Source organism: Acanthochromis polyacanthus, chromosome 18, assembly GCF_021347895.1.
Source record: "Acanthochromis polyacanthus isolate Apoly-LR-REF ecotype Palm Island chromosome 18, KAUST_Apoly_ChrSc, whole genome shotgun sequence".
Taxonomy (NCBI): domain Eukaryota; kingdom Metazoa; phylum Chordata; class Actinopteri; family Pomacentridae; genus Acanthochromis; species Acanthochromis polyacanthus.
In genome coordinates, this window is record NC_067130.1 from 27746151 (window position 1) to 27768175 (window position 22025).

Here is a 22025-nt window from a genome sequence, read left to right on the forward strand (position 1 = left end):
TTAAGAGTTCTGGTTTGGACCCTCTGACTAAGATATTTTATATATATGACAGTTTTATGAAAGTGTCCTTCATGGTACCAACTATATGATGAGCTTTTAACCACAAGATGAAGATTCAGATCTTTAGCTTTTGTGAAAACAGCAAAACAGAAACGCAGATACAATTAATTAAGAACATGAATTCATTCTTAAAGCACAAGTTCATAGACTTTCTACAGCAGAAGACCTTAAATAGATGTCTGCAAAGTACAATTTTAACTAAATACAATACTAAAGACTTTAAATAAATACAGCATATTTATAAAACAATTTGTGATATTTCAGCTGAACATATCAAATACTTTTCAAGATTATTTTTTTCCTCAAATTGCTCCATTTTCAGCATGTTTTTTTTGTGCATATTGAAATTTGATATGATTTGAACATTAATATGTCAGAAACTATTAAAGGTAAAAAAAAAAAAGATATTTCACTGATATACTGTTAAACATTGCTGAAAATAAAAGCACTTCCTGTTGTAATTATATGAGATAAAACAGGAAAAACAGTCACAGTCCCCTGCAAAAAGCACAATTTTGCAGACTTCTGTACAAGACAACACCTTAAATGGACATCTGCAATGTATAATTTGAACTAAATGCAATAATAAAGACTTTAAATAAAGTTAAGGAAATTAAAAGTACAAATTAAATGGGAAAAATGCATTGCAAAGTAGAAAAACAAATGTAATAGAACTTGTTTTTAGGACAGTTTCTGCCCAGCAACCTCTGATTTGCCTGAAATTTAATAGCACAAAATGTGGACATTCGTAAAGACATCTGTGAAATTTTAGCTTGATATATAAAATACCTTTCAAATTAAATGTTTTGATAATTGCTTGTCGACAGTATAACAAGTGCATCGTTTCTTTCGATTAGCTACTGAAACCTTTGTTGAAGTATCCTTTTAAGAACAATTAAAAATCTCAAACAAAAGTACATAAGTATGAGCAGCAAATGTAGTTAAAGTAATAAAACAGAAGTACTGGTTGACTGATATATTGCTATATAGGACACGATAGATTAATAATAGAGTAATACAGTGGGTCAGCAGCTTGTTCCTGTTGAAGCTGCTGCAGGTTTAAAGTACTTTATAGTTTCATATACTTTTATTCAGGGCCAGCAGGTAAAACTGACAGTTTCTTAGATGATTAATGGGAGGAAAGAAGAAAAATCTGACACAAAATTTGTGATTTTTGGTGAGATATTGTATCATTTATTGAATTTGTGAGAAGTTTAATGGGAAAAATCACTATTTGGTGGAGCCATAACTAGTGGACATCACACTGCACACTACTTTTTATTTGTAAGAAGCCAAAAATGTTGAAAAGTGTTTATTCTTTTCTAATATTTTGCATTTTAATAGCTTGTTATATTATTTGTGGAAAATCGGCTTCTTAAAAGCAACTAAAGCTGCTAGACCAGGGGTCTGCAACCTTTAACACTCAAAGAGCCATTTCGACCCGTTTCCCACAGAAAAGAAAACACCGGGAGCCGCAGAATCCTTTTGGCATTTAAAATGAAGACAACACTGCATATATCACTTTTTTTTTTACCTCTATGCCCTTGTTAATCAGTCATGATTAATTAATTACAAAGCCTCTAATTAGATAGATTCATTTTTTTAATTGTGTCCTACCACTAATATTTATCTTACTTGGTTAATGTCATTTTTGCTCCTGGACCTCATATGTTACATAATGTTAGCTGGAAATCAATATTTTGCGAATGCCTGTTTATCTTGTAAAATCTATTTATCTATTTATCTTAAGCTAATAACTTTTCTCCGGTAAGTCGCTGCCCTATTTTCCAAGACGACACTCCTCTGACTCTCCGACCTGCTGCCTGGATGCTGGAAGTGACATCGAGCCGTGCTCTTGCGAGTAACGTGTATTACCCTGACATATCAAAGAGTAGATACTGAGCAAGACAATTATCCGTAGTTTACCTCAGTACTCATGAGTACTTTGACTTAAAGACAAGACGTGTCTTTCTTGGAGTGGAGCTTTAAGGCATGAAACGTGTGGGAATCGGAAGCTCCGTGTTGTCTCTCTGCATCAACTTTGCGCTCTCGTGTCCCAGGGGAAAACCCAGGCGTGAACTAACTGTCACGTCACCCGTTGGCTTCAACGCCAAAAAAATGAAGCCCGGATTTTGCTACTTCCTGGTCGCCATTTTGGATTTTTTGGAGCCAGTGACGTAAAAAGCGTCATCAGACAGGCTGGACAGGAGAGCAACTCGGGGCAGGACCAGTCAATGGGACTGTCTATCAAGTATAGCCACGCCCCCTGGCTCCGCCAACTTTAACGATTTATTTAAAATTCAGTATTGATTTATTTTAAGATCGGCCACCTGATCTCTCATTTTGACCATGAAAACTAACGGGAAAAAAATCATGAGCTGTAGAAAATCAGTCTATCAAATTTTATTTCTTCCAAAAATGAATTGGGGTCTATGGAGAAAAAGCTTTTTGGAGCCAACCCTAGCGGACGGCGTGATATTGCAAGTTTTTGACACTTCCAGGTGGGCTTCGATTCTGGAGCCAGATGCTACGTCCATCTTTATATACAGTCTATGGGAAAACCCCAGCAGCACATCTGGTGGAGTGACATGACAAAATAAGAGCGGTAATTTCACAATAAAACTCTATATTAAAATGCATTAAAACGCGCCTGAAAGGCAGAACAATTTATTTTCCGAAGTTACAGGGAGCTACAACAGAGGGCTGAAAGAGCCGCATGTGGCTCCGGAGCCACAGGTTGCCGACCCCTGTGCTTGACTAATCAGTGGAAGTACTAAAGCAGCATAAAAATATAAAGTACAAGTTTTGAAGCATAACACTTGAGTAAATGTATGTAGTTACTTTCCATCACTGCTTAGTGTTATTAGAATATATGAAGTGATAAAGGGGAAATATGACTATTTCCATGAAGTATTTTAGACTGAAGGGGAATTTACAGGATTGTTACTTCTAATGATTATTATTTAAACATAAAATCAACTTCTGTGTTAAAATAAACACTGAATTAAATTAATTCATGCAGCGCTTCTTTTCTGTATGAAAACACTTTAAAAACAGCTTAAACTGACAACATCTCAGTAATAATCTGACTTTACATTCAAATAAGTTTAAAAGAAACAAGAGGTAAACGTTTCTGGATTTGTTTGCTGGAATTTTTTTGTTTCCGTGGACATGTGGCAGCAGAGATGATGTCAGTTTTCCAGAGTGGATGAGCGTCTTTACAGAGTGATTCCACTGGACGGTTTCACTGCGTTGCAATATTTACTGCAGATATTGACAGTGAGTCAGGAGGTGAGGACTCCGTTCTAATTTAAATCTTTACTCCTCAACGTTTAGCTTCTTTTAGTGCTTAGTTACTCTTTGTGATCACTGTACACAGAGAACTAAGAGTCAAATCCTTTGTTTGCATGTTCAGACTTGGCCAGTAAAGCTGAATCTCAGTCCTACAAGCCAAACGGCTTGTTGGAGAACAGTTTTAACAGACGATTCTTTGATAATCTGGAAAACTTTGCCACTTCTGAAGACATCTTTCTTAAATCTTATAAAACCCCTTAAGGAGGTTTTTTCTAGAATGTTCAACAACAAATTTTAGCACGTACAGCTCCATGCTCAAAATGTTTGAATGAAATGTTTAGTTCAGTAAAAGCAGCAATATATTGTAAAAAATATTCAGTTTTATGTTAAAGTTCTGTATTTAACTGTTAACTTTCTGGCATCAATCTAAAGTCATTCTCTAATTTCTAACTAGTTCAGCAGCTCGGATTTTTTACTAGTTTTAGCAAATAATAAAACATTCTCCAGTTCTGGCTTCTCTCCACTGACTTCCTGTTCATTTTAGAATTTATTTTAATATTTTAAAGCTACACAGCAGAAATGTTGAGCCTATAGAGAACCAGCTCTCAGCTGTAGATCTTCAAATGGCTTCTGGCTGTTTTGAAGCAGAAGTTTAAATTTAAAGGTGATCCTGAGTCGAGAAATGATTTTAATGAGAAGAAACAGCTCATGACTTTTGATTTTTATACTTTCTTTGGTGCAATGCTGTATTTTATGGTTTTTACTTGTTTATTTGGAATTCAAGGTTGTTTAAAATGCCCGTTTAAGAAGTGTTGGCACCATATTAATCCTTTTTTTCTATACAAGAATGTATTTGCCACTCACGGAAGATAAACTTACTATTTTCCTAAATACAGAATAATTCTTTGCGCTTCCTTTTCACATTCAGCAGAATCTGTGCAACATCTGAGTTTAAAATAAGATGAGATAAGGATGTTTTCTAGACAGATATTGCTCAGAAAAACACAAAATTACACAACATAAGAAATGCAGCGTCTAAAAAAGAGAAAACCACAAAGACAGAAGTACGATGCATGACTGAAAGAAAACATGTTAACAAACAAAAGGCTAGAACAGAGGAATAAAAAGTAACACTGGCATTTGTACTCAAGTAAAAACTAAAATCACACATGCTAATGGAATATTACACATAAAATTAAATATAGTACATTACAAATTTCTACGTATTAAAGAAACTGTTCATCTTATTTATATTAATTCATACTCATTTGTTGTGTTTCACTCACTCACACACACACACACACACACACACACACACACACACACACACACACACACACACACACATACACACATACACACACACACACATACACACATATATGTTATTATTATTATTATTTTACTTTACCTTAATTTCACCTTGTTCTTGTCTGTTTAAATTTAAATACCTTACTGCCTGGCTTTCTGTTGTGTGGCATCCTGGGCATTTTTTATTTAATGGTGCGATATAAATACAGTTATTACTATTATTATGAAATTCCAAGCTAACCGTAAAGGTAGTGTCTACAGATATGGACCCGTCATCAACCATCAGTAAAACATAGTAAAATATCACAAGTTTAAGTATTTATGCAGAGTTTTACAGATTTTATCACCACTAAGTTACCTCTTACAATAACGTATAAGCAACATTTATACATAAAAGGCAAATTTAACCTGCTTTATACACCGTTTTATATACGTATTACTGCTTGTCAGATTTCACAATATTATGTCACTGCATCAATAAAAGTACAAAGATAAACATAATAAATTAAAATAACACGGAGTTAGAATATTATTTGTATTTTGATGCCTAACAAGTCAAGATAGAGGTGTTATGTAAAGTAGAAAATGTGTTTGTAAAATGAAATCTAATCAATGAATTAAAATTCCAATTGATTTGTATTTTAAGTCGAAGCGAGGAATCAATGCTGGAAATGAGTGCTTGCAGGTAAATAAAGTGTCTGACTGGGTGAATCTCTAGAAAGCAGAATCAGGTCTGTGAGTCTTTATTGATCTCATCTGGTGTCAGTCGGTTTAATTGATCATGGAAACCAATAAACAGGAACTGATGTCATCCTGACATCTGTGTGCCACCAGAAATAGAATCATGTGGATGTGTGGAAGTGTGTCGGGCTTCTCTCCACATATCGACCACATCACAGCACAGAACAGGATGGTTTAGTGAGATGAAATAAAACCAGGACTGACATGGAGCTGATCTGCGGTTCCTTCTTCTCAGGTGATTTCTGCACCCAGGATGAAAGCGGCTCGGCGGCCATCTTCACGGTCCAAATGGACGACTTCCTGGGAGGGAAACCGATCCAGTACCGGGAGGTTCAGGGACACGAATCCAAAACCTTCCTGGGATACTTCAAGTCTGGAATCAAATACATGGTAGGACGTCAAGTTAGCACCGGGAACAACATTATTATTATGAGTATTTTTCTGCTTTTTGAGTGTATTTTCAACGCAAACTGGGGAAATATTGCATGAAAAATGTGACTCTCGTTGCTATACTGTTTTCTTTCAACATCTCTTAAAATATGAACCACATTTTCTCGTTAAGCTACTGTAACATGGACGATTCAGTTTTTCTATTTGTACTGCTGAGAAACAGTAATTTAGAACAAGAGAATATCACCTTTCTAATGCAGCATCTGTTTAAATTAGTAGACTTCTGTAAAGTACGATTTCAACAAAAAGCAAGAATAAAGATTTTAAATAGAGACAGTAGCATATAGGCATGATAGAAATACTCAAAAGTAGAAATAAAATGAGAAAAAAATGCACCAAAAAGATAGAAAAATGAGAAAAAAATGCACCAAACAGATAAAAAAAAAAAAATTAATGGAACCTAAAAACTGCTGAAAGCACAGAGCTACTCGGTCATCTCTGATTTTGAATTTAAAGCTGTTTGAACAACAATATCTCTGGAACTATTAAAGATAAAACCCTGACATTTTCACTCTTATTTCTCATCATGGTATTGATTCGAAACCTATAATACTGGACAAAAAGAGCAAATAGTCTCTGATTATGGGCAAGTTGAAAAAGAAAAAAAATGAAGATGTCTTCACTCATATTTGATCAGTAACAAAATAAAGCTGAAGTGAACTCGTGATATTTTCTGAACCATATGTAGCTGTCACAATAAGACAAAACAAAACATATAGGATGCTTTGTAATATGAAATATTTGGTCATAAAAATAAAAAAATACATTTTTTTTGGTGAATAGTTGTTAATATATGTTCAAAGACGGGACTTTTCCTGAAGGCATAATGTTTTTTTTTCCATATTTCAACTCCTCCATAATCAGAGATTATCTGATCAACTTGTCCAATCTCACAGATTCAGAATCAATGACATGATGAGAAATAACAGTGAAAATCTCAGCCTCAAATTTCAGTGTGCAAAATCATGCAAAAGTGTGTCAATGGGGGAAAAAAGTTCAATTAAAAATGGTACAGTACTGGTAAAGTCTTTGTTCAGTGTTGGAAAGTTTTACAACTATTAGGCCTTCATTGATTTTGTGACCTTATAACGTCATTATTTTGTCATTCTGAGGCTCTAAACTTCCCCAAAATATCAGAAAAAACAAAGAATTACATTTTTTCTGCAGCATTTCTTTAAATATGACCTTTATCTTTCAGAAAGGAGGCGTTGCGTCCGGGTTCAAACACGTCGTCACCAACGAGGTGGTGGTTCAGCGGGTGTTTCAGGTCAAAGGTCGGCGTGTTGTCAGGGCGACGGAGGTGCCGGTCAACTGGGAGAGCTTTAACCAGGGAGACTGCTTCATCCTGGACCTGGGAAATGTGAGATTATTACTAAATATGTGTCATAATGTCGTCTGATTTCTGCTCATGTGCATCATTTAGCAAAGTGAAGCAGTAAAAATGACCAGAGAAGTGCTTTAAATGTGCTCTGTTTACAGGAGATCTACCAGTGGTGTGGATCCCAGAGCAACCGCTTTGAGAAGCTGAAGGCCACGCAGGTCGCCAAGGGTATCCGTGACAATGAGCGCAGCGGCAGAGCTCGGGTTTACGTCTGTGATGAGGGGATGGAGAGGGAGAAGATGGTGGAGGTGAGAAACTTCTCGACTTTTCTGCAGCAGCTTATTTATTTTTTAAATTAAAACTAAAACCACTGCCTCTGTCTTCAGGTTTTGGGACCAAAACCGGACCTTCCTGCTGGAGCCTCAGATGACATCAAAGCTGATGCTGCAAACAGGAAGAGTGCCAAACTCTACAAAGTAAGAGCACAGATTAATATAGTATATATTTATATTTTATAAGGAGGTAAAGTGGAAGAAGCTCAATATCAAGTTTTTGACATACAGTTTTAACAATAAGAGTGAACAAGTTAAATAAAATGCTAAAACAGAAAATAAAAGCACTTTATGGCATATTTAAATCCTAAAAATGAGAAAAATAATCCTGTGCAAAAAGCACAATTTCATAAAAAATTTTTGCGTTTGTGTAAGATAAGAGCTTTCAGTTTTAACAAAAAGCAAAACTAAAGTCTTTCATTACACAATACCACAAAAGGACCATTAAAATTAAAAACAAAATGAGAAAAAATGCATTACAAAATAGAAAAACTAATTTCATGAACCTAAAAATAGCAAATAGCACAGTGCTCTAACATCTCTCATTTCTAGGACAATTTTTATTCGACTATTTCAGATTTGCCTTAAATTTTTATCGCATTAAATATGGATATTTAGATATATGGGAACATTTAGCTTGATATATTAAATTATTTCAGAGATAAAAATGCAAAAATTGCCCTTTTACCTACTTTCAGACATTGACATTGACATTTGAAGCTATATTTAAACAACAATATCTCAGGAACTATTAATGATAAATAATTTTAATAATTTTTTTTAATCTAATCATTTTCAGGGAAGCAGGAAACATGAGATTTGACCTGGGAATAAGTTGGAAAAGCTGTTTAAACCAACCTGCTTTTGGAAAATCTGTGCAGTTTTTTTTTAAATCTCTAAAAACAATGATCTTCATATTAGCACACTGTATTCCAAGATTTCTTCTTTGTGTTAAGGAAGAACTAAAATATTGGGATTTTTCATAACATCCAACAAGAATAGGAATTACTTTGTGTCTATCGGTAACTTCACGTCTGAGCAGACAGTAATTACATGTGGAGTTCCCCAAGGTTCCATTCTGGGGCCTCTTCTGTTTAACATCTATATGCTCCCACTGGCTCAGATTATTGAAAACAATAATGTAAGTTACCATAGCTATGCAGATGACACGCAGACCTACATTACAATGTCCCAAGGAGACCATGGCCCTATACAGGTGCTGGGAAAGTGTATTGAACAGATAAATGAGTGGCTGTATCAAAACTTTCTTCAGTTAAATAAAGACAAAACTGAGGTAATGGTTTTTGGAGCCAAGGAAGGGTGATTAAAGGTGAGCCTAGAGCTTCAGTCTCTACAGTTAAAAACTGCAGACCAGGCCAGAAATCTGGGTGTGGTGATGGACTCAGAACTCAGTTTTGGAAAACACATTAAAGCAGTTACAAAGTCGGCTTACTATCACTTAAAAAATATCTCAAGAATTAAAGGACTGATGTCTCAGCAGGACCTGGAAAAGCTAGTCCATGCATTTATTTTCAGTCGGCTTGATTACTGTAACAGTATCTTTACAGGTCTACCTAAAAAAACACTCAAACAACTACAGCAGATTCAAAACTCTGCTGCCCGAGTCCTCACTAAAACCAAGGAACTATGTACGCACACATATGACTGGCTTCCTGTCACTCAGAGGGTAGATTTTAAAGTCCTGCTGCTGGTCTACAAAGCTTTAAATGGTTTAGGACCAAAATACATCAGAGACCTCCTGACTCAGTATGAACCACCCAGACCACTCAGGTCATCTGGATCAGGTCTTCTAGTAGTTCCTAGAGTAAAAACCAAACACGGAGAAGCTGCATTCAGCTTCTATGCCCCATATATATGGAACAAACTCCCAGAAAACTGTAGATCAGCTGAAACTCTTAACACGTTTAAATCCATTCTTAAGACGTACCTGTTCTCAGCTGCTTTTGATAAAAGTATTTTAAATTATTTTAAATCTTATTTTATGACAGTTACTTTTAACAGTTATTTTAACTCTTACTTCATGACAGTTAACTCTTATTTTATGACAGGTATTTTAAACAGCCCTTGTTTTCTGACTCTTGTTTTTAATCTTTTTACTTTTCTGTTTTTCTTTTAATAATTGCCCTTGTTTTCTGACTTCTGTTTTTGATCTTTTTACTGTTCTGACCTTTTTCTAATGATTTCATAAATGTTTTCCTTTGTTTTTCTTTTGATAATTGTCATCCTCTGTCTTAATGTCTTTGCAAAGCACTTTGAATCGCCTCGTTGTTGAAATGTGCTAGATAAATAAATTTGCCTTGCCTTGCCTTGCCATCCTTGTTAACATAACCTTCCTCGTCTTCATTTCCTGCAGGTGTCTAACGCCAGCGGAGGAATGACCATCGCTCTGGTGGCTGCAGAGAATCCGTTCGCTCAAAGCGCCCTGGAGTCCGGCGACTGCTTCATCCTGGACCACGGAGCAGACGGAAAGATCTTCGTCTGGAAAGGTCAGTACAAGGAGGATTAAAGCAGTAGATTCAATATATAGTCATTTAGCAGAAGCTGTGTGGTGCTGAGCTATTTCTTTCCAATCTTTGTGCTAAACTAAGCTAACTGAGTTAAAAGAATTATATGAACCCAAGTGCTAAACTTTCTTTACATGTTAAAAACTTTCTTTGTAGTTCCATCTCCAATTGTAAATAAAAACAAAAAACTCTACTTATTGATTACATACACACGTGGACAAAATTGTTGGTACCCCTCAGTTAAAGAAGGAAAAACCCACAATTCTCACTGAAATCACTTGAAACTCACAAAAGTAACAATAAATAAAAATTTATTGAAAATTAAATAATCAAAATCAGCCATCACTTTTGAATTGTTGATTAACATAATTATTTTAAAAAACAAACTAATGAAATAGGGCTGGACAAAAATGATGGTACCCATAACTTAATATTTTGTTGCACAACCTTTTGAGGCAATCACTGCAATTAAACGATTTCTGTATTTGTCAATGAGCGTTCTGCAGCTGTCAACAGGTATTTTGGCCCACTCCTCATGAGCAAACAGCTCCAGTTGTCTCAGGTTTGATGGGTGTCTTCTCCAAATGGCATGTTTCAGCTCCTTCCACATATGTTGAATGGGATTCAGATCTGGGCTCATAGAAGGCCACTTTAGAATAGTCCAACGCTTTTCTCTCAGCCATTCTTGGGTGTTTTTGGCTGTGTGTTTTGGATCGTTGTCCTGTTGGAAGACCCATGACCTGCGACTGAGACCAAGCTTTCTGACACTAGGCAGCACATTTCTCTCCAGAATGCCTTGATAGTCTTCAGATTTCATCGTACCTTGCACACTTTCAAGACACCCTGTGCCAGATGCAGCAAAGCAGCCCCAAAACATTACTGAGCCTCCTCCATGTTTCACCGTAGGGACAGTGTTCTTTTCTTCGTATGCTTGGTTTTTGAGTCTATGAACATAGAGTTGATGTGCCTTACCAAAAAGCTCCAGTTTGGTCTCATCTGTCCAAAGGACATTCTCCCAGAAGCTTTGTGGCTTGTCAACATGCATTTTTGCAAATTCCAGTCTGGCTTTTTTATGAGTTTTTTTCAGCAGTGGTGTCCTCCTTGGTCGTCTCCCATGAAGTCCACTTTGGCTCAAACAACGACGAATGGTGCGATCTGACACTGATGTACCTTGGCCTTGGAGTTCACCTTTAATTTCTTTGGAGGTTGCTCTGGGCTCTTTGGATACAATTCCAACGATCCGTCGCTTCAATTTGTCATCAATTTTCCTCTTGCGGCCACGTCCAGGGAGGTTGGCTACTGTCCCGTGGGTCTTGAACTTCTGAATAATATGAGCCACTGTTGTCACAGGAACTTCAAGCTGTTTAGAGATGGTCTTATAGCCTTTACCTTTAAGATGTTTGTCTATAATTTTTTTTCGGATGTCCTGGGACAATTCTCTCCTTCGCTTTCTGTTGTCCATGTTCAGTGTGGTACACACCTTTTCACCAAACAGCAGGGTGACTACTTGTCTCCCTTTAAATAGGCAGACTGACTGATTATGAGTTTGGAAACACCTGTGATGTCAATTAAATGACACACCTGAGTTAATCATGTCACTCTGGTCAAATAGTTTTCAATCTTTTATAGAGGTACCATCATTTTTGTCCAGGCCTGTTTCATTAGTTTGTTTTTTTTAATAATTATGTTAATCAACAATTCAAAAGTAATGGCTGTTTTTGATTATTTAATTTTCAATAAATTTTTATTTATTGTTACTTTTGTGAGTTTCAAGTGATTTCAGTGAGAATTGTGGGTTTTTCCTTCTTTAACTGAGGGGTACCAACAATTTTGTCCACGTGTGTACATATGTTTGGAATATTTTTTCTTAATCAAATGCAACAAACAAAGAAGTTTATTCATAGCAGCTAAAAGTTGCAAAAACTTGCACTTTTTTGGTAACTAGACTTTAATTCTAGAAGAAGAAGGAAATATTTTATGATATTATTGCAGGTCCTTATTGGCCTAAATGAAAAAACAAAAAACAAAAAACGCTCTATTTTATTTTCGAACGTCTGCAATATTTTCTAATATATTTTCTGATGTTTAGAGCTAAAAACACAAATATTAATGATAATAAACTATATCACTCTTGCACAAAGACGTTACAAAGTGCTTCACATTAAGTTTAAATGCAGGAAAATCTGACTTATTCCAAAATCAATGCAATGTAAGAAGGTAAAACGATATAATAAATAAAATAAAGACAGTTCTGGAAATTTTAAACTCATTAAAATCAGGAAAATCTCTCCGGCTAAAGTATGTTTTAAGTATGGATTTAAAAGACGTTACTGACTGGAGATGAGTTTCACTAACTTCTATCATGTTTCCTCTTGTAATATTTCTGATTTTCTTCGAACTTCAGGCAAAGACGCCAACATGGACGAGCGGAAGGCGGCGATGAAGGCGGCGGACGAGTTTATCAAGAAGATGGGTTACCCCAAACACACGTCGGTGCAGATCCTGCCGGAGATGGGCGAGACGCCGCTCTTCAAGCAGTTCTTCAAGAACTGGCGGGACAAGGACCAGACGGTGGGTCTGGGCGTCGCCTACATTGCCAACAGCATCGCCAAGATCCAGAAGGTGCCGTTCGACGCCGCCAGCCTCCACGAGTCCGCGGCCATGGCGGCTCAGCACGGCATGGTGGACGACGGCAGTGGAGAGAAAAAGGTGAGAGGGACTGGAACCGTATTTACATGAGCATTTTGAATTATTGCATTAGAAAAGGTGAGTGGAAACGGCAGAATTGAAACTATTTCTTCAAATTTGCAAAAGTTTTTTTATGCTCACTTGAAGGGATTTTTGTGTTTGACTCAAGTAAACAGTGATGCAGCAAACATTTAAGAGATTTCTAATAACTCTAAAGAGGTTCCTGGAGGTACCTTACACCTGCATTTACATTTAACTGCCTTAACTGTTTTACTTTTTAAAATCTAGTTTTATTGTCATTATGTACGCTATACAACACTGTGGAGAAGTTATTATTTGAAGTATCACACGTTAGTTTTTTGCTTCAGAAACAATCAAAAACATACTGATGCTTTGATGGTTCTTTGAATAACTTTTCTGAGGATTTCAACTCAAAACGTTCCTCCACAGTGTTTAACTATCCAAAAAGTTCCTTGAGGTTGATTTCTAAATCCGTAGAAATTTTCCATTTCTGTGTTTTTCTGTTTGGACAGGATGACACATAGTAACAGCTAATATAAAACAACAATAATTACAACTTGCCCAATTAAACTAAATTCTTAAAGATTTCTCAATTTTTCTGTTGTAGAAAACAAAGGAAACTAGTTTTGTTCGTTTCTTCGTCTTATTTGCGACTTCTGCTGCTTCTACTCCGTTTGTTACAGCCATGAGCAACGTAGTTTATACGTTATACCTTCTGACAACACTACATAGTCTACTTTATTCACTCCAAAGCAGTGAATGGAAACAAGCCTGGTTTGCATTTTTATTGTCCAAAAATTTTTGTCACATTTCAAAGGTTTGCGTCAAATTCACATGACAATTTTATGGAATCAGAGATGTTTTTAAATATTGTTTTGATAACTTGAAGGCTTCTGGATGTCACTTTGGACCTCGATTTATCCCACACCTTTGTGTAAAGTGTTAAGTTGCCACCCTAACTTAACTACTGCATCTCTCCTGATAGATCTGGCGTATCGAAGGATCTGACAAGGCCCTGGTGGATCCATCCACACATGGACAGTTCTACGGAGGAGACAGTTACATCATCCTGTACAACTACCAGCATGGAGGACGCAGTGGACACATCATCTATATGTGGTGAGATTACAAGAATAGTTTGATATGAATTAAGCGAGATTTATTATCTTAATGTGTGAATGTGGGGCTTTTACAGTGCCTATCATAAGTATTCACCCCCTTTGATGTTTTTCCCTTTTATTGCTTTCATAAATCAATCACGGTCAATAGAATTTAGCTTTTTTAACAAAAAATTTTATTGGAAAAAACTCTGCCTGATCTAGGCAGATTCACACAAGTGCCATATTCCTTCCATTTCTTGATAATTGATTTCACTGAACTCCGGGGGATGTTCAGTGCCTTGGAAATTCTTTTGTAACCATCCCCTGAATTGTACTTCTCAATAACCCTTTCCCTGAGTTGCTTAGAGTGTTCTTCTGTCTTCATGGTGTAATGGTAGCCAGGAATACTGATCAACCACTCTCTGGACCCTTCAGACACAGGTGTTTTACAACTCAATCACTTGAAACACACCCACACCACTCAGGTGATCTTCATTTCACTAATTGTGAGACTATTGGCAACAATCTGATGGACCTCTATTGAGTTAGACCATTAAATTAAAAAGGGGGTGAATAATTATGCAAACAATTATTTTCATTTATATAATTTTCTTTCATTAACATTACTTTATAGAAATCTGTTTTCACTTTGACATTAAAGAGTTTTTTCCAATAAATTTTCGTGTTAAGAGAGCCAAATTTTATTGACCATGATTGATTTATGAAAGCAATAAAAGGGTAAAACATCAAAGGGGGTGAAAACTTATGATAGGCACTGTATATATTAGTGGACATTCATTGCATTCAAACCTTTACCAGATAATTTCACACAGTGCTGTTGAGGCTTATCAGCAGCAGGTAAATCTATGTATCTAACAGTATAACAGAGATTTAAATCAAAGGTCTGTGGCAACATGCAGGTTTTTTGTCCTTTCCTGGTGTGTGGGAGTTCCTTTTCCTTCTCACTGTTGCTAAGTTCTTCCTCAAATGTACTCCAAAGGAATTGTTGGTTTTGCTGTTTTTTTGGTATACATTTTGTAGGGTCTTCACCCTTAGATGATATATTTTGTGAACTTACACTATGTATAGATAAAACTGAATTTAATAGGTGAATCGATAGAAATGTTTGCTGAAAAATGAGGCTAATGCAATAACATGCAGTTCCTCAAATGTCCATTAGAGGCTGGCACCAAAAGTGAGTCAGTCATGTTAAAATGCCCAACTTTACAGCAAAAGTAAACATGTTTACAACCTAGTACAGTAAAGAGTTTGGTCTCTAGAGCTAACTTCGCCTTCAGTGACAACTGTACAGGGGGCGAAATGTTACATAACTCATCCATTTAAATTCTATTAAGACTTAAAGTTGTGCGTCCTTCCACTCACCCTCCGGCTGTCTGGTCATTTTTGGATTAAAACACCTCAGGCTGGGATCATTCTCTGTCATTTACAATGCAAAGTTTGACATCAACCAGGAGTGATTAGATTGAGGAAGGGAGCAAAAATAGTGACGGGAACCAAAGAAGCTACAGCAACCAGGAGTATGGTGGAAAAAACATCCAAGACAAGTTTCTGAAAATCCAAATAAAAAATAAATTTGATGTTTAGATTAAGGATTACAATCTAAAGAAACAAGAGAGCTCTAAAGAGCAAAGCATATGCCACAAGCAGCGTTGATGTAATGAGTTACTTTCTCTGCTAGAAGCGGGTGACACAAGCTCCATAGTGCAGGATTGAACGCCTGAAAAACAAAGTTTTTTACAGCAGCAAAATGTTGAAGGTGGAGCCAAAGATTTCATAGATGTGGGATTTCCAACTATTAAAGTTCATAGTTTCCTAACTCAAACAAGTTCAATTAATCAATGCAAAAAGGTTGAATGCTGGTGAAAGCTGGAAAACATACTAACTGACAGATTTACAGTGTTAGGAAGTCCGAGCTCAGAGACAAACGAGTTTATGTATTTCTCAAAAAGGCCGAGTTAGGAAGCTAATGTGGTTGGATTGTGAGTGCATAATATGTCCCAGTTTGTTCCTCCTATTATGTTTGAATACAATAATAAAACAGATAAATCCACCTTGTCTCCAGGCAGGGGATGGACTCCAGTCAGGATGAAATCGGGGCCTCAGCGATCCTCGGAGCTCAGCTGGACGAGGAGCTCGGCGGTGGTCCTGTTCAGGTAAAACATGTCACTCTGTTAACTCCTCTATTTTGTTTTCATGTGCTTATTTTAATTTTATCACCCGTTTTATTCATGTCTGTGATTTCCTCTGGCTTCTGACCAAGCTCATCCTGTCTGACCTTCGCATCCTCTCACTCTTTTCCCTCCTGGTTTCCCTTCTGCTGCTTGTTTCCTCTTCAGGTTGTTGGTGCTCCTATAACCACTCAGGTATTTTCCTTCCCTCCCTTTACTTTTCCTCCTCATCCTCCCAAAAAGACTCCTATGATTTGTCCAGACAAAAAGACAGAAAGAAGCATCCCTTCTCTTGACTTTTAAAGGGGTGCATTTTGTGTTTCTGGCTCTTTAACGAACACGATAATGAGTTTACAGCGAAGTCATCCCAGACAAACAGGACATTCCAGTGAGGACGTTAATGGGAGTCTCCCTCCCTCTTCTGTCGCCAACTCGCCCGCTCATATAAATTAGCAGCTCTGTTTCCAAACTCTGCTCTGGCATTATTATTTCTCAGCCTGAGCGTTAAAGTTTGTCAGATAAGCGTGAACATGGAGTCCAGAAATAACCGATGGTGTAAAAGTGGCTCTGAAATCATGTGAGTCTTTGCTGCTGCATGACTGTGTCTGTGTGTGTTTTTGAATCCATCCGTTCAAACATCTGTAGCTGTTTATTCTTCCAGATGTTTCCTCTGTACTCATTTTCCTATTAAAGAACAGCTGCCTTGCAAATGTCACATCTGTCAAACTAATGTACTTTGTTCGTGTTGGGTGTCATCTGAACGTTATTTGATGGTAGTGCTGATATCATGCATGAGTTTAGATGCAGGTAACAGAGATACCCTGAGAAACAAGTTTATTTCTGTAAAATCTGATTTTTGGTTAACAACAGATGAAAATATCAAATATTAAAAGTTGTCAATGATGTTGCACAGATAGAAAATAGCAGATAATGATTAGAATCCATGAATAAATGAGAAAATTAGCTACAAACATTCAGATTTTGATCATTTAAGGGCAGCGATGGAAAGTAACTAAGTACATTTACTCAATTACTGTTCTAAAGTACTGTTTTGAGGTATTTCTACTTTATAATTTATATTTTTTCACCACTTTATCTTTCATCTCCACTACAATTCACAAGGAAATATTCAGCTTACTACTCCCCTGTATTTATTTAACAGCTTTAATTGCCTTTATAATTAAGATTTTGCACGATAAATAACACAACAAACTTTTAAAATGCAACACATAGTTGAAGTTTAAACCAGTTTTCAATTTTTATAGCTTCTTACAAAAAATAATATGCAATTAATGCCATATTTTAGATTAATTTAGCTCTAAAAAAATAGTGATTTTTCCCTCTAATTTGCTGTTTTGTATATAAAACTTGATATAAATTAGTCCAAACCTGCAGCAGCTACAATAATAACCTGCTGCTGACACACTGATGCATCACTATGAATAATCTAATAATGATAAATATAAAAATATAGACAAAACAGTCCTAATACTTTGACTATATTTTACTGCTATGGACTTTTGGTTAAACAGGATTTTTCTTGGAGGACGTTAACTTGTAATGGAGTACTTGTGCATTGCTATTCTGGTACTTTTACTTCAGTAGAGGATCTGAATACAAGAGAGAAACTGCACACTAACCCTCAGAAATAGGAAGTTGCATCAACAACCGCAACAAGCTACCAGCATGAAACGTCAAGTATTTGTCCAAACTGCAGAAGAGAACAAAGTGTGCCAGTTTTTAAACTTCATTAAATCCAAACAGCGTCTCTCTGTGACGTGATGTAAACTCTTCAGTGAATCCTCCATTTGCTCAAGTGAGCTCAGGATTAGCAGAATTTGAATGTTGACTGAATCAGGAGACGATCCGACCGCAACATACTCACGGTTATGAATATTTATGTCGAAAAGCTGCACTGAACCAAGTCATTACACCGTTTTAGACACAACTTGCGTCAACTCTTTGTTTCCTAATTTCACAGATCTTTACTCTCAGCACCTTGTGGCACAATAAACCCACAGCTCCACTCTCTGCTGCCATCTTATGTCGGATTTTGGGATTGCAGCAGATGTTTTATCACAAGAATGCTGTGATTTGGTTGCACCACATTGGGATAATTCAAAATGCACAAGGTGTTTTGTGTTATGACTGACAGCGACAACCAGATAATTAGTTGAAGGGTTTAATAGTGGAGTTTGTGTTGCAGGTGAGGGTGGTGCAGGGGAAGGAGCCGGCCCACCTCATAAGTCTGTTCGGAGGGCAGCCGATGGTGGTGTACAAGGGAGGAACGTCCAGAGAAGGAGGTCAGTCGGCTCCTGCAGACGTCCGACTCTTCCAGGTTCGGTCCAACTCTGCAGGACACACCAGAGCTGTGGAGGTAAGGAAAGATGTTGGTCAGATTCTAATTTTACCGTCACAAGAGCTGATTTTTAAGGAAAACTCCGGTAATATTCTGTCTGTTGGTTATTGTTGAGAAGTTCTTTGAAGAGGTAAGTGTTTTCTGTGCAGTCAGAGGATGATTGTTTGCTCTTTTGTGCTGCATAACTCCACTGATACCCAAGAACTATTGCATGAATATTCACTCAGTGACGCGTTCCTTCATTATGAGGAACATGCAAACACTGCAGCTTATTCCGAGCTGATTTTCCATCAATCATCCTGCTTCTGTAACTCACAAATATATCAAGTATGCATTAATCTGCATCGGAAAATAGCCTCCAAACAAGTGCATAATTTAGATATGTATTTGAATGTATTCAAACAGTAAATAGTTTGTTCAGTAGATTGCTCTTTATTGTCAAAATGAATCACACTACACTGGTAAATTTCATTAACTTTTAACATTTGTTTGCTGTAATAAACTTGGCCTTGTTCAGATTGAGATTTTAAGTTCACTGTGGTTTTTTGGGCAAAATTTTATGAAATTCAATGAACTAAAAATACTAAAATAATATATATATTTTTGGAAATCTCATATTTATCACTGTAGTCCACTAGCAGAAGGACTTACAGTAAGTTTATGAAATTTATTTTATTTAAAATTTAATGTTTTGCGTTCACATGTATTGAAGCCGGGCTACAACACAACATCGCAAAAGGATATACAATTTTAATTCATGAAACTTATCAAAATCAGTGATATAAAATGTATTTTATATATTTAAATGTTGTTGTTTTTTTATTTTGGTCATTTACTTTTGTCATTTATTTTATTCTACACATTTAATACATCATTACTAAATGCATTTATGTGCATTTTATAACATTTTAAATTAAATTATATTATTCTTATGTATTTTGCAAGTTATTTATTTTATTCATTTTATTAAAATAAATAGTATTAAATGCAAAATTTAATTTGTTTTATTTTATTTATTGCTTTTTATTTTAATTTATATTTCTTTTATACATTTATTTAAAAAAAATCATTTTATTAAATGCATTTACTTAACTTCTATAAAATGTGTATTAAATGTAATTTTAGTACTAAATTAGAAAAATTTAGTTCACCTACATTTCCTCTGTTTTCTTGCAGGTTGATGCAGCGGCATCCAACCTGAACTCCAACGATGTTTTTGTTCTGGTGACGCCCGGCGATTCCTTCCAGTGGGTCGGCGTCGGCGCCAGCGACGCGGAGAAGCAGGGAGCCCAGCAGCTGTGCAACATCCTGGGAGTGTCGGCCTCCGAGCTGTCTGAAGGAGGAGAGAGTGGTGAGGAAAGAAAATGAACACAGCTACCTCAGATAAAACTGAAGCTCAGAGTTTGTATCGGTGTCGGCTACAAAGTGCAGCCTGGATGTTAAAACAGCTTTAATGTGAACCTAAACTCTCCTCTTTTAGTATTTCTTATGCTCATCCATATTAAAACAAAGCAGGCCGGATTGCGTCACCCCTCAGATGTTATCAGTAATCTTGTGATTTGCTTTCAGAGCTCGAGGTGAAGAAATTCGCTGCTAACAGTTTCACACATAAAACCACCTCAGGGTAACAGTCAATATTTTATAAACAGTCTGCTTTTGAGGACTGGACTCAGCTGAGCTGCGAAAGACAAACAATAAATTCACCTTTTTAGTTCTCTGAGCTTCAGCTAACGATTTGTAACATTTTCTGCTCAAAATGAATGCCGCTGTAAATAAGACAATTAGATCAATTTAACATGAAAAACTTAAGTTTATTCATTTTTTTACCTTTAGAGCTGCACATTAAAGCTACAGTAATCAAACAATGGAACAGATTACTGTCTATTGTGAAAAGTAATGCTAATAATAACAAACCTACATAAAATAGAAAAGAATAGAACAGAAAGCCTTTATTGTCATTGTACACGGGTATACAACGAAATTGGGAGCGCTGCTCCATTTGGTGCTTGGAAAAATATATACATTACAATAAAGAAATAAATAAAAATAGAATAAAATATGATAAAAATACAATAGAATACAGTGAGAAAGAGAATTGCACATGCTGATACTGATAAAGTTTGCATATTGTTCTTGGAGGTGAGTGGAGATTCAGTGTGAATGAATATTGCACAAGATTGCACGTATAATGTGTGTTCCCAATGATGTTATTGTGTTCATGTCTTCTTGTTGTTCAGAGCACTGATGGCTCTGGGGAAGAAACTGTCCCCGAGTGTATTTGTTTTTGTTTTATGTGCTCGGAGGGCAGAAGGTTGAACAGATTGTGACTGGGGTGGGATGGGTCCTTGATAATGTTTGTAGCTCTGCTGAGATAGTGAGAGCTGGTGATATCGTCCAGGGAGGGGAGGGGGCAGCCAGTGATCTTGGTAGAAGGTCAACAGCAGCTTCTCCTCCAGGTGGTTTTTCCTGAGCACTCTCAGGACGTAGAGTCGCTGCTGGGCCTTCTTCACCACCGCCGTGGTGTTAACAGTCCAGGAGAGGTCATCAGAGATGTGAACACCCAGAAGTTTGAATGAGTGGACCCTTTCAACGCAGACCCCGTTGATGAGGAGTGGGCCTGGGTCCATGCTGCGTTTGCAGAAGTCCAGGATGAGTTCTTTTGTTTTTGTGGTGGGCGGCATGGCTCAGTGGGTAGAGTGGCCGTCTTGCAACCGAAGGGTTGCCGGTTCGATCCTCGCCCCGTCGTGTTCGAGGTGTCCCTGAGCAAGACACCTAACCCCGAATTGCTCCTGATGGGGTCGTGGTTAGCGCCTTGCATGGCAGCTTCCGCCATCAGTGTGTGAATGTGTGTGTGAATGGGTGAATGTGATGTATCATGTAAAGCGCTTTGGGTACCTTGCAGGTATAGTAAAGCGCTATATAAATACAGACCATTTACCATTTGTGGTGTTCAGTGTGAGATTGTTCTCTGAACACCACACTGACAGTCTCTCAACCTCATCTCTGTACGCCGACTCATCTCCTCCTGAGATGAGCCCGACCACGGTGGTATCATCCCCGAATTTGAAGATGGAGTTGGAGAGATGGGTTGGTGTCCAGTTGTGTGTGTACAGTGAGTACAGTAAAGGACTCAGTACACAACCTTGTGGGGAGCCGGTGCTGAGTGTTATGGTGGGGGAGTGGTGTGAGCAGAGTCTGACAGTTTGTGGGTGGTCTGTTAAAAAGTCTTTTATCCATCTGCAGACGGATGTGGACAGTCCAAGGAGAGAGAGTTTGTCGACCAGAATGTCCGGGATGATGGTATTAAAGGCTGAGCTGTAGTTGATGAAGAGTATCCACACATAGTCCTCCTGGTGTTCCAGGTGACTCAGTGCTTTGTGAAGAGCTATGGCAATGATGTCCTCAGCGGATCTGTTTGCTCTGTAAGAAAACTGGTGCGGGTCGAGTGTGGGGGGCAGTTTGGTTTTGATGTGCTCTGCAACCAGTTTCTCGAGGCATTTTGTGATTATGGGTGTGAGAGCGACGGGTCGGTAGTCCTTTAGGCTGTCAACTGATGTCTTTTTGGGAACTGGAATGATTATTGATGATTTTAGGCAGGCAATTACAGAGAATTACAGCCACTACTTCAGGTCTG

The 22025-nt window shown here is 37.2% G+C and overlaps 1 protein-coding gene and 1 long non-coding RNA gene across 3 annotated transcripts in view; one reads left to right on the top strand and one right to left on the bottom strand.

Moving 5' to 3' along the window:
- The window catches only part of gsna (gelsolin a), a 43982-nt gene that overhangs the window by 15869 nt on the left and 6088 nt on the right, over window positions 1-22025 (top strand). The window contains exons 3-13 of one of the 2 annotated variants that reach the window (XM_051938204.1): window positions 5642-5796; window positions 7055-7216; window positions 7336-7485; window positions 7564-7653; window positions 9884-10016; window positions 12439-12743; window positions 13729-13862; window positions 15927-16017; window positions 16201-16227; window positions 18239-18409; window positions 19568-19742. In XM_051938204.1, the coding sequence (XP_051794164.1) occupies window positions 5642-5796; window positions 7055-7216; window positions 7336-7485; window positions 7564-7653; window positions 9884-10016; window positions 12439-12743; window positions 13729-13862; window positions 15927-16017; window positions 16201-16227; window positions 18239-18409; window positions 19568-19742 (1593 nt within the window). The remainder of the gene's footprint in view (window positions 1-5641; window positions 5797-7054; window positions 7217-7335; window positions 7486-7563; window positions 7654-9883; window positions 10017-12438; window positions 12744-13728; window positions 13863-15926; window positions 16018-16200; window positions 16228-18238; window positions 18410-19567; window positions 19743-22025) is intronic. The other variant, XM_022205534.2, reaches the window with a different exon arrangement.
- Window positions 169-7458, bottom strand: LOC127530780 (uncharacterized). The gene is made up of 3 exons (XR_007937428.1): window positions 7345-7458; window positions 7042-7207; window positions 169-5779 (listed from the first exon to the last, which is right to left on the bottom strand). It is a non-coding gene; the product is annotated as an uncharacterized LOC127530780 (long non-coding RNA).